This window comes from Chinchilla lanigera, unplaced genomic scaffold, assembly GCF_000276665.1.
Source record: "Chinchilla lanigera isolate Chin_1 unplaced genomic scaffold, ChiLan1.0 scaffold00156, whole genome shotgun sequence".
Taxonomy (NCBI): domain Eukaryota; kingdom Metazoa; phylum Chordata; class Mammalia; order Rodentia; family Chinchillidae; genus Chinchilla; species Chinchilla lanigera.
Genome location: NW_004955557.1, coordinates 1101701 through 1129185, shown reverse-complemented (window position 1 = coordinate 1129185; position 27485 = coordinate 1101701). Strand labels below are relative to the sequence as shown.

The following is a 27485-nucleotide window of genomic DNA, read 5'->3' as shown; positions in this document are numbered from 1 at the left end:
GGAGATGAAGCCTTATCTAAATCAGTGCCTGTCACTGTGGATGATGATGATGACGATGATGACGATGATGATGATGACGATGATGATGACGACAATGATCCTGAGAATAGGTATGATTCCATCTGTAAGGACTTTAAAAAGATCATAACACACCCTAGGCATGGGTGCATACAGCAGCAACAGAACAGCAAGCAGGTTGTAAAAATCGGGAGTATGTGCCATAGAAAGATTCACCGTCTTCTTGCAAGTTTGAAAGAAGGGCCAGAAAATGGGCTAAAACTCAGAAACCTTAAGAGAAAGTAAATATTAGCACACCTAGCATAGGGTGTGTTATAAATGCAGAACTGTCAATTTTATGTTTCCCTATGAACTGATCAGTTTTTAGAGATGCTTTTAATTTTGACAGATTATTTTTTTATGCAAGTGAATCATCTTAATAAATTGATGACAACACATCTCTCTCCATATTTGACTATCATGTTTGTCATCCAGAGTGGTGGTCCTATTTATTGAGACCTATTGAGAAGAAGAGGTAAAAGAGATTACTCAGGTATTTAAGATTAAGAAATTACTTTAAAAATAAGCATCAATTTTCAAGGTATTTAGATTTTGTGCATTTTCTCTTTTCTTTTCTTTTTTTCTTTTTGTCTTTTTTGAGTCTCGCTATGCAGTTCAGGCTGGCCTTGAGCTCACTTTGTAGCCCAGGCTGGCCTCAAACTCTCAATGATCCTCCTGCCTCAGCCTCCCAAGTGCTGGGATTACAGGCCTGTACCACCACGTGCAGCTTGTCCCTTTTTGAATAAAGTGGGTGTAGTATGGTTGCATTAACTTTAATAAGACCTAATAGGTTTAAATGCAAACCTGTACAGATTTAATTAACTAAGGGATGGCTGAGAGATGCAAAAAAGATTTACCCCTGTTATAGCAGGGGACAATGAACAAGATACAAAAGAATATAATGATGGTGTTTCTACATGTCTTATGAACATTTCCCGTACTATAGGGTACTCTTACTCAAAATCTTTAACAGGTAGAGTGGTATAGTGAATAGAATTGGAATAATGGGATAGGGGTATCTGACCTCTAATTCTAATGTTTCTAGTAACTGTGTGATCTTTGCCAAGTGACTTAAACTTTTTTGCTAAAGTTTTCCATCACTAAAATGAAAAAGAGTTAGATGGAATTTTTCTGATTAATTCTAGCACTAAAAGTCTATGATAGACTTGATGATTTTATTAAAGAGCAGGATAATAACCATGTATTTCTTCCTAATATTGTTGAAAAATTAAGAAGCAAATATACATGTAATTTTTGTGCTGTAGTTTTACAAGAAATGAACTAAGTAGTAAATGCTGTGGGGTCAGTTGTTATACTTTAGATCTGTTTTAGGTCTTGCTCATTCTGATGTTTCTGTTTCAAAGATCAGCATTCTGTTAATAAACATTTTTATAAAGGTGAATGAACAGATTTTTTTGGTACACTTTTAAATTAGAGGTTAGTCGTAGATTGTCCTTTCCTACTTATTTAAATGAAAACTGTGTGTTCAGTTATTGTGTAGGATGGGGTGGGATCCTGAGTGGAATGGTAAAGGCATACAATATCTGGCATTTAATTGTATGCCATCATAGCCAGATTATGAAAATATGTAGAGTTTTATCTTCTTTTAAAATGCTTCCTTTTTCATTTATAGATGCTAGTATTTGTTTTCTTATAAATCATGAAGGCAGAAATGTTACTGATAGGCTAATAATGTTTGAAACAGTTTATCTTAATTTACATGTGGTTGATTAATTTTTATACTTAGTTACCAATTAAAAATATTAAAGTATGGTAATTTTTTGTGTTTGAGCTTGTGAAAATGTAACTTACAGTTTTATCTTTTAAATTACCTGATCATGTTGGGTGTGGTGGTGCATGCCTATAATCCCAGCACTGAGGGACTTTGAGGCAGAAGGATTGCTAGGAGTTCAAGGTCAGCCTGAACTACATATATCTCTGTGTAACTCGGCTCAGTGTGTTTTATAAAATACACAAGTGGCCCGAAGATATAGCTCAGCAGCACAGTGCCTGCCTGGCAAGCGCAACGTCCTAAGTTTGATTCCTGGTACCAAAAAAAAGTACATATATATTATAAAATTTAATATACACTGTACCAAAGAAGGACTTAATATACATGGCTTATATAGTCATGAGAGGAAAAAACAGATGCTTTCTTGTACTATTTTAGTATGGATATGCACTAAGCAACTTTTAAAATTTGCAGCTCATGATAAAGTCTTGGCATTATTTTTCCATTTTCACATTTTTTTGAGTGAGACGTCCTTTTTTTGTTTGTTTTTTTGAGACAGGGTCTCGCTATGTAGTTCAAGCTGGCCTGGAACTCCCTTATGTAACCCAGGCTGGCCTTGAACTCATGGGATCCTCCTGCCTCAGCCTCCTGAGTGCTGGGATTACAGGTGTGTGCCTCCAACCCTGGCCCTGAGTGAGATGTATTTTAGTAGAAAGCATATTGTAATTGTGTGTAAATTTCATACGCATTCATATGCTTTGCCTTCAGTATTGTGTTTATGGGGAAGTAACTAGTGTATAATTGCAAATGCTTAACTATTTGGATGCAATAAATTTGTATAAAACTTTTTTCTTGTTCAAGATTTAATTTTATTCCTGGTTCTTTTTTTTTTTTCCTGGTATCAGAAATCGAACTCAGGATCTTGCGCTTGCCAGGCAGGCGCTTGTGCCACTGAGCTATATCCCCGGCAAGATTTAATTTTAATTACAATGCATCTTTCATCAGAACTCATAAGAATTTGTTAGAATCAAGGAACATGGGCTAGTTTGTAGCTCAAGAAGTCTTAATATTCCTGAAATTGAAGAAGTAAATACTTTAAATTCCCAAGTAATGTATACTTATATATAATTATTTGAAAATTTTACAATAGATTTACATTTTTCTTTTATACCTGTAGTAGCTTTTGAGATCATTTTAAAAAACTTAATCCTAAAAAAAAAAATCTTAGTTCTATCTTGAGTATTTTAGTAAATAAATAAGTTCCTGTTATTTTATATGATATTATGTAGCATCATTTATATTGGAATGTAAATGTATACTATTGTGATACAGAATGGTCTGATCTGTGAACATATTTGTTTAATTGCATATATTTAATGAACAGTGACAAAATATAGTTTGACTGACATTCTGTCTTTTCTGATTGAGCATTTTAGAAGAAAATGTAAATGGTAACCTTTGATTTTGAAATTCCATAATTTCAGATTTTCTACCTTGGGCTTTATGTACTTTTTGATCGAAAAATAATACCAAACAACTTGTCAGGTTTTAAAAATTGTATATATATTTGAGTTGGTTATGTGAATGTGCTATTATGGTCATTTTTTTACTTTTTGACTGTTAGTTAGGTTTTAAATTGTTTCTTTTTTATATAAGACATTCACTGATACAGGTTGAGTATCCCTTGTATGAAATGTTTGGGATTAGTAGCGTTTCAGATTTTGGAGTTCTTTTGAATTTTGGTATATTTGTCTGTACTTTACCATTTGAACATTTGTAATCTCAAAATCTGAAGGATTTTGGAGAACTTCAGATTTTAGAATTTTGTATTAGTACTGCTCAGATGATACATTATGATTTCTATATGTTTTCAATATAATTGGGGGTATTTTCACCAAATATTTTCTCGCAAGAGTGTACATTTTAATTAATACTTGTCCTGTGAATGAGCCTTAGTAGTAGGATGGTAATGTGTTCAAGTTTAATAGCACTAGTATTTAGAAACATTATTTTTAGAGTAGCCTTTATTTGTATATTGAAGAATATGAAAAAAATCTTTAAAATTGAGCTTTTGAGAAAAACAGATGCTAGATTTTTCTGTGTAATTCCCTTCCATCTCAATTTGGACAAAAAGTTGAAAGTTTTACATAGATATCTTCCTGTTCACTCCCACAAACAGTGCTTAGTTGGTTCTAGTAGTATTCCACAGGGTTTTTTTTTTGTTATAATTTCATTTTGGGTAGGCTGATTTTTTCTTTTTTCATAGAAACAATCTGATGTAATCAAGATGTTCAAAGAAATTACTTTTTTCTGTGGTTTTTGAGACGGATTCCTGTTATGTAGTGCAGGCTGGCCTTGAACTCACTGTGTAGCCCAGGCTGGCCTTGAACTCATAGCAATCCTCCTGCCCCAGTCTCCCCAATTGTTTGATTTACCTGCTTGTGCCATTATACCTGACTGTGACATATGGTGTCCCTGGGTGGGTGCAATTACCCATTATTGATAGAAGGTCTGCTTAATTACATTGGGACTAGGCCATAGCCTTTTGGTAATAGTTTTGCCTTTCAAACAGAAAATATATAAATTATTATTTTTTCCTCTGCTGGCTTGGTGTTGAAATTCTGTTGATATAGAAAAAATTCTGATTTATACTGTGAATCCAACATATTTTGGAAGCAGACTAATGATTCCTGGCAGTTGTTCATACTAATGAAGATACAATATTTAATAATTACCTGATTTCAGCAAAATTAATGCCATGAGTATATCCTGTCTTTTTAATCATGACTTTCTCTTGTTTTTCACTTTAAACTTACCCAGATGTCCATCTCCTACATATTTTTTTTTCTATATTCTATAAAATTTACCAAATGTGGGATGATTTCCTGTGATTTTGTTTTTCTTTTTGATGGTGGTACTCTGGTTAGTAAAATTTCACTCTATTATTGTACTTGAAAGTGAGTAGCATTTTAAATTAAGGGTTTGGCTTGTTTTTTTCTGTTTGAATAGGGATTTCAATATGTCCAGTTACCAATTTTAAGGTAAATGTTTTTCAATTCAATGTCAGTATAGTGCAAGTAAGTGTGACAAGTCATTTAATCATAACACAGGTGTCCTGCCAGTAGTTAGGATCTATTTGTAGATGACTAACCTGGTTGCAGTTGTTAGTAGCTCTCCATCTTATTTTATACTTCCCAGGAAGGGGAGCAATATGGTCAGTACTGGTGACCATTCTCCTTTTTGTTTAAAACTCAAATGTATACAACCTAAACTTTACTTCCTGTGCTCTTTGGTGACACTGAGCTTTCCAGAAAATGAGAAACAGCTCTGCTGCCAAAGGTTTGGATTTTAGTGTTAGCAGATATAACTAATTTTTCTGGCTTGTGAGTTAGAATAAATTCTGTTTTTACTTTTGAAATAAAAAAAAAATAGTGCACTGGGGCTGGGGCTATAGCTCAGTGGTAGAGCATTTGCTAGCATGCATGAGGCACTGAGTTCAATACCCAGTACAACCCTGCAAAAAAACTCCTAGTTCTTTAAATGATCAAATTTCTGTCAATGTTAATATATTTTTTCTTAGTATAATTTCTCTAAAAATTTATATGTTTTGAATAAAATCAAGGAATAAATGTATTGTAACTCAGGCCTATTTAAGCATCATGCCCTGTGTATAAATTAATAAGTATGGGTTCTTAATTTTATACTCCTAAGATTAAAAAAATTACTTGATAGTTTTCCTGGTACCCTCAAAAAGAATGCAGGACTGCTTTTCATTGACTACAGATTTGCAGGCCACGTGACTGATAAAATGTTTTGAGCCATTTTTTAGTGACTTCATCATTACCTCATAAATTCTGCCACTTTTGGGTACAGATGATTATGCCTTAAACCTATTTTTAGTAGAAAGCTTTTTGCCAAGATTCTAATTTTGAACCTAAGAATGAAAATATATGTTAATATAAAGCTTGAAGAATTCCATAGTAATTGTGTAAAATGTTTTATTTAAAAATTTTTAACCTTTAGTACATGACATTTTTAAATATAAAACCTTATACTCTAGCAGACAGATATATTTGGCACTTAGTTTTCACTGAAAATATTTAACATTTTTTGACAATATGACTTTGAATTGTTTTTAAAATATGTGATTTTTAAGTGCTAGATATACTTATTTTTAAATAGATATTTTAAGTGCTAGACAGATAATTATTGTATATCTTTAAAGAGCATGCACTTAAATATCTGATCTCATTCAGAATTCTGTTACTTTATGTTCTATTGTGATATTGTGCGCAGAATGTATAAAAACAGATTTTACACAAATTTTGTCACTTTTGTATATGGATGAGCAATACTTTCGCCTTCTAATGATGTAATTTTTATTTAGCAATTTTCTTTAAACCTGTTTGCAGAACCCCTTAAAAGGTAAAATAGTAGTTATGAAATGTGTTTCATATGCCTTTCTGCATTTTAGAGGTAAAACGTTCTGGCCTAAAGATGTTTAACCTTATAAATGAAAATTTGGATTCTTCCATTTTTAAATACATACATTTGAAATCAGGGAAATACTTACCTTTCAGAAAGTGATGATAATGTATTTGTCTAGGTACTTATTAACACAGAAGTGGTTAATGAGTAGAGTATAGCACTGGCATAGTAAAACTAATGAGATTGGGTTTTTTAAAAATTTTAGTCTCTGCTTCTGGCTTTGCCATTCATTAGCTTTGTTTCTTTGACTAAATCATTTTCCCTCTCTAACCCTGTTTTCTCATCTGTGAAATGACAGTTGGAATCTAAGCTCCTTTCATCAAGCTCTTAATGCTCATGTTGCTTTTGGTATGGCTCTTTCTTGAAAGTTCCCTGGTGCCAAGAGAGCCTTCTCCAGATTACTGCTTTTTGAGAAATCCAACATTTTGAATTATGTACTGATTTACAGTCCAGCAAGAGGCAGTTTACTTTCCTGTTTAAGTGCTTAAACAAGAGAGAGACATTAATTACTCATTTTCTTTCTAGGTAAGACCATAATTACTAAAGATTTTTTTGGGCTTTCTAATTTTTTTCCTGATTGCTTGTGTTGTTGGGATCATTTCTTAGTTTTGCTTTCTTTTAGTAGGTGAAGGAAGAGTGAGACATTATCTTAGTGTTCATTATATAATTTGGAAGGTTGGTTTGTGTGGATTTGGGGTCTTATTATTTATTCTTTGATGTACCAGTTCCATTCATTGTTTCTTTGTGGGTTTTTACCCTCCCTCATATTGTTTTGCTCCACCCCTTTCCCTCCCTTTCAGGAAAATGGAGGAGTGGCTCCATTACCTGAGGCTCCACCTAGGCTTTCTGCCACAAGAGTGGCAGAGCCTGTGCCTTTAATGCTTCTGATAGTTGTGACTGACGGCTTTGGATGCTATACCTGCCCCAAGATGTAATATTGAGCATTGAAATTCCAGGAACAGTTCCCCTGTTACCTGGATGATTTTCCCAGAAACACCTTGGAAAGTCTCAAGAAAGGAAACTTCAGAGCATGCAGAATCAACTAGGGATCATGAGTACATATCCATCACATGCATACCAGCATGGGTCCAGCCGAGGCCTCCAAAATGATGCTTTGCCAGCCTTAGCTGGTTCTCAAGTGATGATGTCCTTGAAGTCTCTGTGGCCCGGGACTCCAGAGTTAAGGTAGTGGAGTTTCCCTTTAAAGCATCTCACAGCAGGCTTTGTAGATGGGACACATCTCACCTCAACATACTTTTTGCTTACTTATGTTGACGATCAACCTCAACCCTTAGGTCCTTTAAGTGAAGTTCTAAATTTGAGATGTAGTAAATTATTTTATAGTTATTTATGGAACCATAAGTTTTTATACTTGATCCATCACTCATTTATGGAAAATGATTGAACTTTTAAAATTCATTCCTAAAAATAAATAAATAAATAAATTCCTAATGTACTTGGCTATAAATAAGGTTTCCCTCCAGTCAAAAAATTCAGAGAGCAAATATAAAACTTTATAACTATTTTTTGTTTGTTTTTTGAGATAGGGTCTCGTTGTGTAGTTCAGGCTGGCCTTGAAGTCACTATGTAACCTAGGCTGGCCTCAAACTCAAGACAGTCCTCCTGCCTCAGCCTCCAAAGTGCTGGGATTACAAGTGTGCACCACGATGCCCAGCTGTATAAGACATTTTAGCCAGATAAAGCTTATGGAATCTTTATCACTCTGTATTTAACTTATAATTTGGAGAAATATGATTATTCTTTGAAGTTCGTAATTTTTACAGACATCTTACAATGCGAACTAATATACAGTTACAACTTTTTATTTTACCAACAAAAAAATTTAAACCCAAATCACTCAAATAAAATATCACATTATAAAATAAAGAATATTCCCAATATGGCATGCACTTGTAATCTCAACTTATCCAAAGATGGGGGCCAGAAAGTCAAAAGTTCAAGGTCAGTCTGTGAAACTCAGAAAGACCCTATCTCAAAATAAAATAAATTGTAGTTTGCATTGTGAGGTGTTTACAAATTTTTCTACATAATCTTACTGAAGGTCATTAAGTTGTAATTCTTCCCTATGTGGGTCTGATTTCATTTTCTATGATTTATTTATTTACTTAGTTTTGCTATTGAAGATTGAAAGGAAGGCCTTCAGAAGAAGCTACTATATCCCTTCTCTTTTTTATTTTTTTTTTTGAGACGAGGTATTGCTAAGTTGCCCAATCTGGGCGTGAACTTGAAATCCTTCTGCCTCAGCCTTCCACAGTACTGAATTACAGGTGTGCACCACCATGCTAGGCTTCAGTGACTTATTATGTAATTTATTAGTTGATAACAAATTGTGTCTTATCTCCTGTATATTTTTTAGTTTGTTTACAATCCAAAACTTGAGAATGAGTTAGGTAGGTTTAACTATTTTTACCTTGCACTTAGTAAACATAAACATAGGAGTCTATAGTTCGGAAAAAGAATAGTTATGTGTTTTTTTATTCATTATAGCTACTATACAATTTTTTATTTCTTTTGGTTTTTTTGAGACAGGGTCTCACTTTGTAGTTCAGGCTGGCCATGAACTCATTGTGTAGCCCGGGTGGTCTTGAACTCACAGCAGTCCTCCTGCCTCAGCCTCATGTATGCTGGGATTATAGGTGTGTGTTACTAAACCTGGCTGCTACTATAGAATTTTAAGACTTTTGAATTTGTGAATACAAACTGAAATCAGGTTATTTGGGGTAATATTTAAAATAACTAGTTTTGAGATATGGTTTTGTTGCCTCTTTTATTGTCCTACCCAAATGATAAGATTTTTTTGAAACTGCAAGTGAACTATTGTTTTTACATTTCTAATTTAGTATGTAAGAACTTGCATATTTTATCCACATATACTCATTCATTCCAAATTCATTATGAAAATAGTTGAGAAGGTTTTTCCTGGTCAACGAGAAATGACAGTATACTTTGTATTGGGGATTATTTTAGAGATTTTTCTCTAGAAAGATACTTTAACTTAAAGGACTTCCCTTTATTTTGAAACTGTGTCTTGATTTGGGAGGATATGTTGAAATTATATATATTTTCAATTTTGGCGTGGATTGAAGCCAGGGGCCCACACGTGCGAGGTAAATGCTCTACCACTAAGCTTATGTTCCCAACCTTTTAAAAAATGCTTTATTTTGAGATAGGGTCTTTCTGAGTTTCACAGACTGACCTTGAACTTTTGACTTTCTGGCCCCCATCTTCTGATTAGTTGAGATTACAAGTATATGCCATATTGGGAATATATTTTATAATGTGATATTTTATTTGAGTGATTTGGGTTTAAATTTTTTTGTTGGTAAAATAAAAAGTTGTGTACTAGTGTATGCATTCTAAGTCAACTCATCTAGAGGTATATGAGCAAGTAATTTAGCGCTCAGTTCCAATAAGACTTAAATTGGTGTGATTTGGTCTCGACTTTTTTGGAATACAAATCAGGTCAGAAATCATCTAAAAAGCAGACATCTGTATCTTCCTTTTTCCAATTAATGATTCTCTTTGTTTTCTAAATATTTCTGATCCATCTATTTAAGGGAGAAAGTGCAAAAAGGCATATATGTAAACATTTATGTAAGTGATTGACCTGTTTTAAGTCTGTTTAATACCTATGCTATGCGTCTTTGAGTACAAATACCAATGTACGTTTCATCTCTTACAACTGAGGAGGCCTTAACATATATTAACATCACCTGCAATTGAGTGAATTGTGTGTGTGTGTGTCTTTGAGACAGGGTTTTGCTATGCAGGTCAGACTGGCCTTGAGTTCACTTTGTAGCCTAGGCTGACCTCGAATTCGCGGTGATCCTCCTGCCTCAGCCTCCTGAGTGCTGGGATTACAGGTGTGTACCACCATGCCTGGCCCTTGAATGAATGCTTGATTAAAATGTGAATGCATAGTAAGGAATATAAAGAGGCATTCTAATCCAGAAATAACAAAGGTTCCATAATCTCAGCTTGTATTCATCACCTTTCCCTCTGGGAAGCAATACCTGACACCCACAATTTAAAGTAGGAGAAGTTTAAGTTTGCTCACATTTTCAGTGGGTTCATTCCATGGCTGGTGGGCACCAAGGGAGAAAAGCTGCTCAACCCATGGTAGTCAGGAGGTAGAGAGAAGGGATGAGCCAGGGACAGTAATACACTCTTCCAGGTTTTGCCCCAGGTAACCTTGCCTGTTCAGACCGGGCCTCACCTCTGAGCACAGGAGACTTGGAGGTATTTTAGATCTCAACCATAATATTCCACCCCAAGGTCCTAAAAGGCTCTTGGGAATCTCATTATGTAAAATGAATTAATTAGTCTATCTCTAAGAGTCAGGGAAGTCTTAACAGTTACAGCATTGCTGAAAAGTCCAAGTCCAGAGTTGCCAGACTCAAGGCAAATGCTGAGTTGTGACCCCTGTGAAAATTGAAAGTTAAAAATAATTTCAACATACAATGGCGAAGGGTAATCATTCTGATTCAGAAAGGGAGGAATAGGGGGAATCCACTAAAGCAAGACCAGAACTAGCAGGGGACACATTAAATCCTGTAGCAATATGCCAATCAGTCATGGCTATTTGTGGTAAGATGTGAATTCTTATAGGGCTTGGGGAATCACCATCTCTGTTGCCCTACTGGTCATAGCCCACATGACCTCTCTCTTGGGCTAGCTTTGCTGTAGTTTTCTTCAGATGACTTTCCACATCTCTGGCATCTCTAACATTTTGGGGTCTTGCTGCATCTTTGGCTATACTTTCATAGCTTTACGCATCACCCGCTCAGGGGCTTCTGGCAGGGAACATGACCTGTCACACAATAATGCCTGGCTATCTATGCCTTTTGAAATTGCTGTGGAAGCCTCTGTGACCCCATAGCTTTTGCATTTTGTATGCCTGAGAAACCAGAAACACATGGATGATACCAAAGCCTGTTACCAGTTCAAGCAGCAGCTGGGCCCCATTAGGCCTGTAGTGGTCTCTGAGTGCTTGGATAGCTGATACCCTAGGAGGTCCTGAATGAGCTACATGCCCTGGAGTTCTGATTTCAGAGTCTTTCAAAGGAGTTTACCCTTTTACATCCTTGAGCCTGTGATGTGTATGCCCTCAGGCATTTTCCTGTTTTTCTGATGCAAAGTACTTGGCTTTTAAAAAATGTTAATCTTTTTAGCAACACTGTTAACCTTGTTGAAACTTTATTAACTTTATTTGCTCTTCAGTTTTTGTTGTTGTTGTTTGTTTGATTTTTTTTTTTTTTTTTTTTTTCTTTTTGAGATAGGGTTTCACTGTGCAGTTTAGGCTGACCTTGAACTCAGTAGGAAACTTTTTTTTGTTCGTGATTCCCACTATATATCTGGCTGAAGGTAGTCAGCAGTAACCATGTCACAGACTGAATGTTGGACTATCCTGGAATTTTTCTCTGCCAGATCTGTTAGTCTGTCACCTTTAAATTTAGCCTCACAAGACCAGGCATGGTGATGTACACTTGTAATCCCAGCACTTGGGAGGCTGAAGCAGGAGGATCACCATGAGTTCCAGGCTAGCCTGAGTTACCTAGTGAGCTTAAGGCCAGCCTGGGCAAAACCCTGTCTTAAAAAACCAAAAAAATACATACGTACATACATGCATACATAAATACATCAATGCTCACAGTCTTTTTGCACAAACAAAACACAGATTTTTCCCAGAATGAAACACATGGCCTCTGTTCCAGTTTTCAATGTAGTCCTCATTTCCATATGAAACCTCATGAGCCTGGCCTTCACTGTCTGTGTTTTTATCAGCATTCTGGCCTTTTATGGTATAACCATAATCACCCATCAAGCTTGGCTTGTAGTGTGCTAGGGCTTCTCCAGCCAGTATCTTCAAACCTTCACAAACTCCTCTCACAAACTGTTTTGAAAGACTTTAAAACCACATGGTTAGGTATAGTCATGGCAACAACTCCACTACTGTACCAGTTTTCTATGTTAATTTTCCAGTCATTGGGATACAATACCTGACACAGCTTAACAGAAGAGAGGTTTAATTTGGCTCATGGCTTTAGTGGGCTCACTTCAGAAATGGCATGTTAAGTGTGCATGCTGGCAAACAGCTGCTTAATCCAGGGCAGTTAGGAAGGAGAGATGGGAAGAGACGAGACAAAAAATGTACCCTTCGTAATCATGTCCCCAGTGACCTACCTCTTCTGATCAGTCCCCACCTGTGAACACAGGCTTTTGGTGTACATTTCAGATTTAAAGCATAACACAGCTCTAAGATCCTTATTATGTTAATCAGTTTTGATTGCAGAGTGGACATTTATCCTATAAAAGCTTATGGCAAACTGTTAGAATGTTCTCACCTTTTTCTTTCCTGAGCCTTTCTTTTCCTTTGCTACTGTGATTTATGAGTTTATAGCAAAAGGATTCCAGACTGATCAAACCCATTGTCTTCCACAAAGCCGTTATGATTGTTTTTCTTTTACATTTTCAGGTAACTTTCTTTAGTGCAAAGATGGAACATGGAAATTTTTTAGAGACATTTTTAATATATGATGGTATTAGTAAAAGAAGTATTTTTTCATTCTTTTAGCAGTTGCATTTTCTATTAATGAGCTGATCTTTGAGGAACATTTTGAGAAATTTTGGTTTGAGTGAAGCTATTATACTTTTTGAAAGTCTAAACTCATTTATAGTAGTTTATGTTGTTTAACTCTGTATGTAATTAATAGTATTCATGTCCTTTCTCTTTTCTGCCCTATCTTGAATATTGTTAGAGGTTCCTGATTACTTTAATACTTAATATTTGGTGTTGTTTTCATTGGGTTAATAGATTTATGAAGTAAATAGAAATTAAGGTTGAAAAATATTATCCTACTTTTTAAAAAATTTATTTTAAAGAGTAAAAGAAGGATAACATAGTAATAGGGGGGCTTACCAAATTACAGACAAAGTGGCAAGAAATTATCAATGGTTGCTGTTTTACATATTGTTATCTACAAGATAGTTTCTCGGGAAAACAAATAGACAAATAGTAGTGAGTTACAGACAAAAGTGGTAGGAGATTATCAATGGTTGTTGTACTATACTTTGGTATCTTTGAAGTAGCTTCTAAAGAAAATAAATAGAGCTATACATGAGTGACTAATTGTATCCTACATTTTGAAACACTGTTTCATATTAGAGTGGTTTATTATGTGCTACTAGCCCAAAATATATTTTGTTGTTGAGTATATAGACTCCTGCGGAGTGTTCTCTAGGAATGCCATTTGTCTAGATAAGCAAATTTACTTTTATGCAACTGTCTGACATTGTATTTATTGGATAATGGCTGCAGAGCATATGTAGCATTGGAACATTATTCAGTATCAAGTTGTAATTGGTCAAAACAGTCAATGGAATATTTCTCTGAGATTCTTAAGTATATTGGAAAATTATATAGAATTGAAAAATAACAGTACAAATAACATTTTCTGAAGTGTTTGTTGGTACCTTTGGTTAAAAAAAATGTTTTGGCCGGTCTCTTAATTACAGTATAAAATCTGTAATCAACATGTTTATTAGTATTTTGATACAGAGAATTCTGTTTTTGTTTTTAATTTGGTATATATGTAGTTTTTTGTTTTTTTGTTTTTTGTTTTTTGTTTTTTTTACTCTTAAGAATTGCCAAGAAGATGCTTTTAGAAGAGATTAAAGCAAATCTTTCCTCTGATGAAGATGGATCTTCAGATGATGAATCAGAAGAAGGGAAAAAAAGAGCTGGAAAACAAAATGAAGAGAACGCAGGAGATGAGGGTGAGCTCCCCAAGAGAAGTATAAGATGTCATAATTTGCTTCCTGGACTGGTTCAGCCTTTGAAGAATATCTGAAGTCTGTTAATTAATGCATACATTTAAAGTTTATTAGAATGTGTGAGGCCTTGGGAGTGTAGTTCAGTGGAGGAGCACGTGCCTATCATATATGATGCCTTAGGTTTGATCTCCAATACCACAGAAGAAAAGCTTGCAACTTTATTACCATCATTCCTCTGAGTATCTTGTAAAAATGGTGTAAGTTACTCTAGTTTTATCAATGCCAATAAGTGTGATTTTTATGCAAAAGAATGAAGTGATCTACATTGGTGATACTTGGTAAATATTCAATAATGGTAATATCAAGTTTGATATGTAAGATGAGCTACTGGTACCAGTGACACCATGGTATATGTATAGCCCTGATACTTTCCATACATGATGGTAATTGTGCATAGACAAAATATTTTTACAAAGTAAAACCAAAAGACACTGAAGAATATTTTATTGGTGTTTTCTTCATTTAGAAGGAAAAAATCAAGTCAATTCTGAATCAGATTCAGATTCCGAAGAGTCTAAGAAACCAAGATACAGACATAGGCTCTTAAGGCACAAACTATCTGTGAGTGATGGAGAATCTGGAGAAGAAAAAAGGACAAAGCCTAAAGAACATAAAGACGTCAAAGGCAGAAATAGAAGGAAGGGTAAGACATTTCTATTCTGAGTGTAAGAAACATACTGTTTTATAAATAATTACAGTAATGAAATTTAAGTATGTTTACTCAGAGAATTGACCACTAGGACTAAGAGAATGTTAGGACAACTATATTTTCTTATATGATAAAATAAAACATTTATAATGGGAAACTAACCCAGAAGAAATAAATGAGTTAATAATTAAAATATACTTAAAGGCAATGTAGAAAATACAAGATTTGTGCACAATTACAAGAAGAAAAATTGCTTTCCTGTGGAATGATGGAAATTTGGGTAAATGTCTACAAGTTTATTAGGAAAAATTGGATTGGATATATAGATTAAATTTTCAGTACATTAAAAGTATGAGTCCTTTTGCATTAGTTTAAATGCTTCTAGCATCACTTCAAACATTGAAGAAGCAAAAAAGTGAGTAAGATCATTATCTGGTACAATGGTTTTCAACCTAGGTATACATGCAAATTACTTAAGTTTTAAATTATACTTAAGACACTGAAAGACATTATGGAAAGTGAAGTAAATCAGGTCCAGAAAGATAATTACCACATGGTATCATATTGTAGAAGTATAAAAGCTTGATTTCATAACTACAGAGTAGAATAGTAATAACCTTTTTAAAGCTAGGTTAGGGAGAGGGTGAATACAACGGACAAAAGGTACCAAAATGCAGTTAGATTAGAGGGAATTGTTCTACTGTTCTATAGTGCAGCAGGGTGGCTATAGTATATAACTATTTATTACATGTTTTATGAACAGAGGAGATTAAAAGTTTCTAACACAAAGAAATCATGTTTAAGAAGCAAGAAATGCTCATTTTCTTGACTTACTCATTACACGTGGTATATATGTATTAAATTATCATACTGTACTCTAAATATGTAGGATTATTATGTATCAGGAAGTAAAAAAAAAGTATGTATGACTATGCTCCATGGCAAGCCAATTATATCATTGTTAGTGGTGCTGGGACCTAGACAATCAAATGTTTCAGAAGTTTCTTAGTGATCTGATATGTAGCAAATTCTGACAATTTAGTATGAATTATAGACAACATTATAAAAACTTAAAGCACCATGAGCATTGTTTTGTGTAATAGAGGTATTGTCTAGTGCGCACAAAGGAGGATGTCTTTAGCTTTTTGGAAGAATGGGTGTTATTCTCAGAAAAGGTTTCAGAAAGAGGAAGGGTTTTACCCAGCAGATCAAGTTGGAAAGGGGTCAGGTAGGTGTGTTGTAAAGATTTATAATCCAAGCAGGGAAAAATGTAAAAGTCTGTGTAAAATGTTTGGCACATGGACCGGCGTGGTGGTGCATGCCTGTAATCCTAGCACTTGGGAGGCTGAGGCGGGAGGATTGCCATCAGTTCAAGGCCGGCCTGAACTACCTAGTGAGACCTTGTCTCAAAAAAAAAACAAACCAAAAAATATTTGGCACATAGTGGAAGGAATGAAGTTAATGTGGACGATAGGTGGGAGAAAGGAAAAGAGCGACAGAAGATGAGACTGAGAGACCAGATACTGGAGACCCTTATAATCTTGTGTTTCTCAAACTGGAATAATTGGTGGCATATACCAAAGGGTACATCTGTTATATTTAGGGAGAGCATTTCTATGTGAAATAATCAAGTGCATTGGGTAATTAAATATGATATTTAAGTAGGAATTTGGCTTAACAATAAAAGCCAAAGAATTCTTTTGTCTTTATAAGGGGCTGATTTCTTTTTTTTTTTTTTTGGTTGAGGGGAGACAGGGTCTTGCCGTGCATTTCAGGCTAGTCTTGAACTCACTATATACCCCAAGGTTGCCTCAGACTTGTGGCAGTTCTCCTGCCTCAGTCTCCCGAGTGCTAAGATTACAGGCATGAGCCACCAAGCCTGGCTGTAAGGGGCAGATTCTGAAGCTATGTATAATATGCATATAATGCAACTCCTCCAGTGCAGATTAACTTTCTTGCTTCTAGGAAAGGGAAAGCAATTTTGGAAATCTTTCAGAAATACAGAACCTCTTTAGCCTCCAGAGCCATTGAAGTATTTTTAAAAGTTGCTTTTATTTTACATTTTTATATAATAGCTATATTAGCATATCATTACAAACCATACAGTTCGCTTATTTATGGTGTATAATTTAAATTTATAATATACTCACAGAATACACCATTTATAAAAAACTTTTAAATTTGAAATACATACAAATGTCATAGGAAGACAACCTCATGAACATGGAGGGTACCCTGCTACAGCAACAGAATGTTCATTGTTTGCACCCAGGAATCACAACCTCAGCAGGACCACTTTTTTCCCTATTGAACCGTTTTTAATCAAAGATGCCATATGGCTAGATTGTGAATGCTCATCAGTTTCTTTACAGCATGACTGTGAGCTCTTTCCGATTTTACTTAACAGGTTAAGTGCCAACATAGATTCCTGTAGATCTTCAACAAAGGGAACCATATTGGCTTTGCCTTTGAGACTTTGCTTAGGATGTAGAGTGCTTTAGTGTTGATGATTATGTTAAAGATTTGCTTTATGAAAGCCCAAACTTTCTTTGGCATATATTTTCATTGCCTGCTTCTGTGGGTAATTTGCAATGGTATCTTGGTTCACAAAGTCAGTTTCTCCACAATTTTGGTCACAAACTGAACTGGACAAGAACCAAGTCAGAGCTGGGCATGATGGCACATGCCTGTGATCCCAGCACTTGGGAGGCTGAGGCAGGAGGTTTGCTGAGAGTTTGAGACAAGCCTAGGCTACATAGTGAGTTCAAGACCAGCCTGGACTACAAAGCAAGACCCTGCCTCAAGAAAAAAAAAAAAAAAAAAAAACAAGTCAACTTTCCCCATAAGGTTAACATAAAACCTAACCATTGAATTTGATTTGCTTCTTGTCCAACTTTGTTTGTGACCAGAATCATAGAAATAATCGAGCTTGTGAACCAAGGTAGCATGGTATTACCCAGGTGGTATTTTTTTTGTTTGTGTAAAAGGGGATACACTTCTAATATTCCATTATATTTTTATGGTCATACTGATGAATACATTTGAGTTGCATTTTTTTAGGTTTGTTTTTTTTAATTTTTCAAAATTTTCACATACACTGCCACATCAGAACCCCACTGAGTGATCTCCCGTGTTGCATGGGATGGCAATGTCCACGTAGCTCAGAGGATAGATTTGCAAACTCTTGTTTGATATATTGTCTGGGAATCTTAATTGGGAGATGGGGAGAAATCAAAAAGTAATCATGTACTTAGTAAATACAATCATTTAATCTTTAATATTAAATTTAAGTGTGTCATATAGGTTAGAGAACAACGCAGCTTGTGAACTTTAATTTTCTCCTAAATTGGAAAAATGTCATAAAATTATTTTAATGGCACTTTTGTAAACATTACTTTTTTTTTAAATTTTTGCTCCTGGGAATCAAACTCAGGACCTTGCACTTGCCAGGCAGGTGCTTGTGCCACTGAGCTACATCCCCGGCATGCCTTTATAATAGATACTAATGGTTCTATTTTTTCAGGTGTCTTAGTGACATTTCTTTAGAACATATCCTTATGCTTAGGGATAAAGTGTCATGATGTCTGCATTTAATTTCGCATGGTACAGTGTAGAAAAGGTGGTTGGTTTAATGTGTGTGGCTATAAAGCAGATTTGGTATTTTGATAACAATTATGAATTTAGGAGAAGGCACATGTGTTCCTTTAATGCTTTTTTAAATGTTTGGTAGGTTTGAAAATTTTCAAAATTTCATGTTGGATGAAAATTAACGTTGGATGAAAACTAATGCTTAAAATTTACTCATTCAGTGTTGCTTTGTATGTGGGCACAAATGTCAGTGTGTGTTTTTATATTTCATTCAACTTCTTGTTTAGCAATTGTTTTCTGTTGTTTTGTTGTTTTAATTATGGTAAAATATAAATATTCTAAAATTTGCCAGTGTAACCATTTTTTAGTATATGTGCTACCAAAGCAAGCACAATTTAACCATTTTTAAGTGTGCATTTTGGTGGCATCACATTATTATATAATCATCACTACTGTCCATCTCCAGAATATTTTGATAATCTCAAATGGACTCTCTATACCCATTGAACTATAACTCCTTATTCCGTTTTTGGCTATTCCCCTTAGCAATTAGTTACAGTATTTGTTCCCCTATCCTTTTTTTTTTTTTTTTTTTTTCATTAGCTAGAATAGAGCTTTGATTCTGATCTCAGGTCAAGATAGTGCTTTAATTTTTTTTAAATTTTGAACTTACAAAAATGTTGCAAAAATTTAACAGATTTCTTGTGTGCTTTCACTATAGCTTCCCTAATTTAATATATTACAGTTATCATAGTACATTTATCAAAACCAGGAAATTAACATTGGTATAATACTATTAATTAAACCAGGTGTAGCAAATGGCACCTATGGGCCAAAACTGATTGACTGCCTGTTTTTATAAAGTTGTTTTGGTATACAGCCATATTCATTCATTTTCTTCTTTCACATATGCCCTATGGCAAGATTGAATGGAAATCAGTAGTTGTAACAGAGACCATATGGTCCATAAAGTTATAAAACCTTTTCTACCCTTTGAAGTAAGCCATATACGTTATTCGAAGGTCACTAGTTTTCCCCTAATGTTTTTTTTTTTTCTGCTCCAGGAGCCAATTCCGGGTCTCATCTTGCATTTATTTATTGTGTGTCTTTATTCTAACTTACGACAGTTCCTCAGTTTTTTCATTCATGATTTGAGACTTTTGAAGAATGTGAATCCATAATTTTCCCAACTGTTCCTTGATGTTTGTCTGTTTTCCAATAATTAAATTGAGGTTATTGTACATTTTTACGAGAATACCCATAGAAACCATATTGTGTCATTTTCAGTACATCACATTAAGTGCATATGGCAACAGTATGCTTTTTACTGGTAATACTAACCTTGATTAGTTGGCTGTGTTGGTGTTTGCAGGTTTTTTTCTCTTATAAAAATAAATGCAAGCCAGGCACAGTGGCACACACCTATGATCTTAATATTCTGGGATGCTGAGGCAGGAGAACTGAGTTTGAGCCCACTTAGCAAGACCTTGTCTCAAAAAATGAAAAAGAGCTGGGGACATAGCTTAGTGTAAAGGTCCTGGGTTCAATCCCCAGTACCACAATGAGAAAAGAAAGGTAGTTATTTTCTTATTTTTAGGTAATGAATATTGTGTGGGGATATGCTTTGAGACTGTGTAACTATCCTATTTCTCATTCTACTTAAACTCACTAAGTTTAGCAGCCATTGTGCCTGCAGTGGTTATTACTTTGGTGTTTGCCTAATGGTGATTTTTCATGTGTTTCATTATTACTTCAACATTTAGTAAATGTCAGAAAGAACTATTTATTCCTAGTTAGTAATGTGTATGTATGTATGTATGTATGTATATGTATACACACATGTATGAATTTGGATTTACTGATATTTGCTTTGTTTCGAATTTAATTGATACATCATAATTGTACATATTTATAAGATACAATGTGATGTTTTGGTACATGTATACATTGTGCAATGATCAAGTCTCAGATATTTAGTTCATCATCTCAAACATTTATCATTTGTTTTTGGTATGAACATAGAAAAATTTACTTTCTAGCTATTTTGAAATACATGATATACAATATTGTTAAGTAAATTTCCTTTCTGTGTAGTGTTACTGAACTTAATCTTCCAATCTATTAATGACTTTATACCCATTAACCAAACTCTTTCTGTCTCCCCTTTCCCCAGTAATCTCCCCTATCTCTGGAAATCACTATTCTACTCCCCACTTCTGTGAGATCAGCTTTTTACTTTATTGTTTACATTGTTCTAGCCTTGTCTACTGAGTGTTCCTTCAAGTTGAACCCTGTGTTATTTCATTATGTGCCCATCATTATTTGACCACTGATTTCTTTTGCGGGGGAGCTGTGAAGGTATTTCAGACTCATATTTTTCTTGCTTTGCTTTTCCTGGCCAGAAAAATGTCTCATCTCTCACAATCGTGATTATAGAAATGAAGAGAGAAACAAAACTGGAGTTTCCCATCAATACTCTGATCATAACAGGCAGAGTCTCTTTTTTCCTAGTGATATACCTGGATAACTTAGAGTTTTATTCTCAGTACCTCTTCACAGTTTGGAATTGAGCCTGTCTACCAGTGAAAATGAGGAGACAAAGGAAGAAAAATAGCTATGACACTCGCAGGTGTCTTCTCCTGCCAACTTCACCCCAGTTATAGATGGGTAATTTTTCAGGTTGTGATTTCATTCCCAAATTTTCCTGCTGTTATTTCCCTTTCAGAGTCTTAAGGCTGTTTCTTATATGTCATTTCTATAATTTATAGTTATCATTGTGTAAGAGGCTATAATCACCTTTTTCCGTGTTGACCAGCCTACTTTGCTTGTGTCAAATAACCAGATTTTTTTTATTAATTTACCTATGGCAATTACTTGTATATTTTATTGACTGGTAATTTTTCATTTTCAATCCATATACAACTGAATACATACATTTTAATGCAGAACGATGGTTTTACAACAATTACACTTGGAATGCATTTGAATTATATTTGTAAATACAGGTTGAGTATCCTTAACAAAATGTATGAGATCAGAAATGTTTTGCATTTTGAATTTTTTTTGGAGTTTGGAATATTTGCATATACATATATGAGATACCTTGGGTGTGGAACTCATGTCTAAATGTGAAATTTATATTTCCTATATACATTTTATACACATAGCCTATGGTTTTTACTTTATTGTTTACATTGTTCCAACATTTTATACAATATTCCTGGTGTGCCTGAATTTTGACTGTGGCTTATCATGTGTGGTCAGATATGAAATTTTCCAATTGTGCAATCATCTTGACACAGAAAATTTTATATTTTGGAGAATTTCAGATTTATGGGGGTAGGAATATTCAACCTTTACCACTTAAATCATCAACTAGTGTTTTGTATATGACAGCAATGGTGAACCTTTTAGAGCTTTCAATGATGTAAACAGCCTGCTGCGGCACACGTGCCATTGGTTCGCAACCACTGCTTTATGGTGCCTGATGCATTCATGTGTATTCCTGATATTATTACAGCTACCAAAGTTCTCGTGTGAAGTTAATTGGTTTATTAAGTGAATTTATTTCTTTTGTGAAATGTCTAATAATTTAATATATTTTTAAATTCAAGTGAGCAGTGAAGATTCAGAAGACACTGATTTTCAGGAATCAGCAGTTAGTGAAGAAGTTAGTGATTCTGAAGATGAACAGCGACCCCGAACAAGGTAAGTATTACATTGTTTTTCACAAATTTTAAGAATTAATGTGAATGTTATTTGAAGAATGGCTTCAAGTTATTTGAAGAATGGCTGTCATAACCAGTAAAGTTAATAATTATAATATATAATGTTTAGATTTGAACCTAGTTTTAAAGTGTTTAATTTAAAAAGCAAAAACACATTTCACATATAGTTGAACTGTGTTCTAACCTTTCTGGTTTTTCTTTGTAAAACCACTATTTACTGAAATTTTTGGTTGTTATAGGAGGAAGTTGCGTTGTAGTAGGGGAGGGGAGAGGAGGGGAGAGGAGAGGAAGGGAGGCTTTGTAGATAGACTCCAATCTAACATCTGATTTTAATACTTTCTATCTGTATGAATATTGTATGCATCAGTTTGTTCATCGTAAAATAGACGATTACAGTATTCTTATGTTAATTGATTATTGCAGCTATTAAATGAGATGATATAAGTAAAAGACTTTTAATTACCCACACTGCAGTTTGTCAGTTAACATTAATTATTGGTCTTAGAGAAATAAAGATGTATTTGCTTTCACAACATGTGCTTCTCCTGATCTGGATTATTAGTTATTTTTGCTTTGTTTTTTTTGGGGGGGGTAATACTAACCATTCTAAGATTTTTCTTCCCAGAATATCATGACTCTTGTATAGTTTGGCAAATGAGCATGTTATTCGTGTTTTTGTGAGAGTGTGTGTGTATGTCGACTCAGATGTCTATCTGTGCTCATAAGCTTTAAAATATTTAGAGCTTTTGTTTGTTTGACCTACTTGTGAGAGTGGGGTATTGAAGGCTTCCACTATGAATGTATTGGTGTGTATTTGTTCTCTTGGCATTTTATGCCTAGTATTTGTTTTATGAGATAGGGTGCACCAACATTCGGTACAGGTAAATTTAAAATGAACTCTTCCTGCTCAATTATTCTCTTTACCAATGTGCAGTGTGAACTTCTTTGTCTCTTTTGATTAGAGTTGGAGTCGAATTTGTGTGAAATTGGGATCAATACTCCAGCATTTTTTCAGTTCTGATTACATGGAGTATTATTTTCCATCATTTCTTTGTTAGTCCATGTTTGTTTGTTTTTTAATGGATGAGGTGTGTCTCTTGCGTGCAGCACACAGTTAGCTTTTGGTTTTTGGCCCAGTGTGCTCGTCTGTGTCATTCCTGTTACTGTGTTAATTTTTCATCGCTGCTTCCTATTTTCCTTTTGTTTAACTACTCTTCCAGTTAGGTGTATTGTGTCCTTTGGAATCTGGTGATGTTTGCCTTGCTGCATTTGTTTCGAGTTCCCAAAAGTTATTTTTTGTAATGCTGGCTTTGTGGTTATGAATTTCTTTAGATTCTCTTTGTTGTGAAGGATTTTTATTTTATCAGCTTTGAAAGCTAATTTTGAAGGTTATAATAATCTTGGCTGGGACCACGTTTCATGGATTCTTGTTTTTATAGTGCTACTGACTAAATGATCTACTGTAGTCATCTTTGGTATGCAGTTGCTTTGAAACTTATCGAATTTGGTTCTTGACACATTTTGATGTAAAAAGTTTGTTCTCTTATGCATCATTTGTTTAGTACTCAACACAGAAGCTAGGACTTGTTGGTGCTGACTGTTGTGTAACTTGCTACTCTTTTCACACAAAATGGTTTGTTTTTGATACTTGTGCTTTCCAAAACCAGTTACTGGCAAGTACTAAAGTACCACTGACACCATTCTGTCCTCAGGCCCTAGTAGTCTCTCCCCTGATTGGTTCTATCTACAGGTATTGCTTTCCAGTATATTTTTGTATTTCCAGGATTTCTGCTTCATTCCTTTTCATAACCACTAATTTTTCTTTTTAGTCCTAGATATGGAATTTAGGACCTTCACAATGAGCTATGTCCCCAGCCCTTTATATCGTTTTTCTTTTTTTAATTGAGACTTGCTCAGTTTCTCAGTTCCCCAGGCTAGGTTTGAACTCACTGTCCTCCTGCCTCAGCCTCCCAGAATGTTGGATTAGAGGCATGAGCTACCTCACTTGGCTAGTCTGTAGTTCTTTTCTGTTTGTTTTTTTGTTTGTTTGTTCTGGCCTTGAACCCACTTATGTAGTCCAGGCTGGTCACGATCTCATGGGGATCCTCCTGTCTTAGCCTGCTAGTGCTGGGGGAGTACAGGTGTGTGCCACCTGCCTGGCTGAATCTGTAGTTCTTTACTAAGGTGGTCATCCATATTCCTCATCATTGTCTTTAATTCAGTCAGTTTTTTATATCTTCTTTGAGCTCATGGAATATCTTGGTAATTTCTTCATACATTCTTCTGTGATCTCTTCAAACATTTGGCTTTTGAGTTCTTTTCCTGAGATTTCTCTCCACTACGGTGCTCATAATATCCTATCTTGGGCAATAATCTATTTTTTAGGCATCCTGTTGCTTTGTTTTCTTATGATTCTTGTACTTCTTTGTTAAATGTTATGGATCATTAGGGCTCGAAAGCTCTACAACTCTAGTACAGATCTCTTTAGTAAATGCATTTCTCCCTGTGATGTGCCTTTAGCTTTGGGTGTGATTTAGTGCAGAGACACCTACTCAACTTATTCAAAGAAAAAGGATTGGTTCTGAGCACTGAATTGCAAGGAGAGAACAGCTAGCTGCTGATACTACTAACATATGAAGAATCAATCATATACTGATACATAATGCAGAGGTAGTGGAGTGCTAAACTTGCTTAGCAGGTTTTATACCCTTTCAGTAACCCAGCAATATAAAGGATTAATAATGGTAGAGAAAGTTCTAGGAGAGAAGAGAGGATAACAGAGAAGAAGATTTAAAAAAAAGGAAAAGAAAAATTGAGAAAAACACAGGGAGGCTAAAAAGTAACACAAAGAATGAAAGAAGACAAAGTAGTTTTTGATGATCTTTTTATACCTGGAAAGATCAAGGGAGGGAGGGAGGGTGTTTGGAAGGATATGTGTGGGGGTAGAGGGAAAGGGAGGGATTTATGAGCAGAAAGTAGGGAAGTTTTTATGGTGATTGTATCCAGTTTATAAACTAGCAGAAATTATGTTAGAAGACTAAAGCAATGCTTTTGTTGATGGAAAACCTATTGGTTGTCATAAGACAGTAGAGAAACAAAAGTGTTCATTAGCATTCATACAATTTCTCATGAACATATACATGCTAAAATAGAAAAATAGAAGCAGTTAAATTTTTATAATAGCTTTCATTTTTAAGAAAGAAAGGGGAGGGTGGGGGGCGTGATTAGTGTTTCAAAGGGTAAGTGAGGAAAGACTGGGGGAGAGACTTTCAATTGGTAGTGAAAGAGATACAGGGAGATTTATTCCAGTCAGTATCCTAACAAAGTGACTAATTTTAGAAACCCTATGGAACAGCCCTTGCTGAAGAGGAAAACTAATATGAATTGTTAACATGCTGTAGCATTTAGATTTATCTTAATAGTTTATGTATAAAAGAAAGGAATAGATAGAAAGGGATAGGAAGACAAACAAGTAATAAAAAATATGATGCAAGAGCTAAGAGATAGGAGAAGGTGTGAGCGGAAAGTAACCCAGGGAAGGAAAGGATGAATTTGTAGGTGGAATTTGCGAAGCGAAATGGGAGGTTGTATCCAACTGTTGAACTAATGATCAAGTGAGCTTAGATAACATCCGGAAACAACCTTGGAAGTGGGCAAATGCAAAGTGAGTACTAGGAATGTTTTACAAGCAACCATAGAAAATGTATACACATTGCTATAACCACGAACACACACATACAAAGGCTTATAGCCAAAAAAAATCAAACAACTGAAAACACACACGCACCAAAAAAACCCCCTCACAAAATCAACATACAGGCCTCTGTTTTCAGGAGCCTCAGTTGTTCTCACAAAGCTGTGGCAAGTTGCCAGTGTTCTTCCCACTGACAAGTAGCAACTTCAGTAACTTCAGGTTCCCCAGCTGTGATTCTGCCACAGGCTCTGGTGTTTGATCCACTCAGTTCCCCTGTCTCAGCTTCCCATGCTCCCCATTTGCAGTTATGTCTCAGTTCCTCTCAGGGTTTTTCTGCACAGCAAATTCAATGCTATCCTGTAGTCAAGCAGGAGACAGCATCCCTGCACCTGCACACTGTTCGGATAACTTTTCTATCCCCCTTATTCCTAAGTCAAAGCAATGCCCCTGCATGCCAAAATTTCCCCTCCTCTCCCCTCCCCTCCCCAGACAGTGATCTGAATTTTTTTTTACCCTCAGTGATCCCCCGTCCCAGATGTTCAGCTTCACAAAGGGTCTGTTTCCTCCCTGTGAATTCAGGGATGAGATAGACAGAAGAGACCAGTTCACAGGAAATCCAGTGGCAGCTGGGGATGGGCAGGAGGGAGCGCACATAGGCCCCAAACTCTCTAGGGTTTGGGAAGGTGCTGGGAGAGAACGTGCTCTGACAGTACTCCAGGATCCTTTCTCCACCTCTTGTTCCCCCTGGTCACAGTTACCTGCAGCACGCTACTGTGACTCACTGTCTGACAGATCCCTCGGTGTCTGGTTCCCCATCCCTGACTAGGACAGTGCATTTCGTTCCTCCCTGTCCCTAGGACTCACTGGTCCTAACTCAGTCACTGCCCTGTGAGTAATTCGGTGGCTTCCACGTTCCTTAGTGAGAATCTCTTGTCACTGGGTCCCGCCCCCTTGCAGGAGGAGAGTTAGGCAAGATGGGCATAGTGGCAGCTCCTAGGCTGGACACCGGTCAGTACCCTGGCAGTCACTGTGCTCACCTTCTTCTCTTGGGGAAATTTGAACCTTTCCAAGATGGCATGTTGGCAGGATGTGGACTGTAAGCAGTAGTGGGATGAGAAGTGGCCCTTGTTCTTATTCAACATACCCCAGTTACTAGATTTCATCTGATGGGCTTCTCCTTCAAGTTACCCACCCCTGGTTGGGTTTTGTCATGTGGCTATCCCCACCCCTCCCCACCCCCACATCCAAGTTGCTGCGATCCTTGGTGAGTATCTTCTGAACATCTTGTGAGCACTGCTCCCTCTAGCCCACCGTGATGCTGAATCCCTTGATCCATTTTGATTCTTTTTTACTACAGGGTGATGAATGAGGATCTAGTTTCATTTTTTTTGCATGTGAACATCCAGCTTGCCTAGCACAGTTTATTTAAGGGACTATCTTTTTCCTAGCGTACGTTTTTGGCCTTTTTGTTAAAGATCACATGGCTGTAGTTCTCTGGATTTTTTTTTTTTCTGTGTCTTCTGGTCTGTTTCATTGGTTTGCACTTCTATGTTTGTGCCAGTATTATATTGTTTTAATTTTTTTTTTCTATGTTGTTTTTATAGGATAGCTTAAAGTCCAGTGTAGTGATGAGTGTAGCATTGTATCTTTTGTTCAGGATGGTGGTATGTGGGTGGGGGGGTGGCTGGGTTGGGG

At 35.6% G+C, this 27485-nt stretch overlaps 1 protein-coding gene across 6 annotated transcripts in view; it reads left to right on the top strand.

Annotated features, from left to right (window-relative positions):
* The window catches only part of Atrx (alpha thalassemia/mental retardation syndrome X-linked), a 305334-nt gene that overhangs the window by 123516 nt on the left and 154333 nt on the right, over nucleotides 1-27485 (top strand). For all 6 annotated transcript variants that reach the window (XM_005412622.2, XM_013508825.1, XM_013508824.1 and 3 more), the window contains 4 exons: nucleotides 2-110; nucleotides 13941-14074; nucleotides 14598-14774; nucleotides 21983-22076. In XM_005412622.2, the coding sequence (XP_005412679.1) occupies nucleotides 2-110; nucleotides 13941-14074; nucleotides 14598-14774; nucleotides 21983-22076 (514 nt within the window). The remainder of the gene's footprint in view (nucleotide 1; nucleotides 111-13940; nucleotides 14075-14597; nucleotides 14775-21982; nucleotides 22077-27485) is intronic.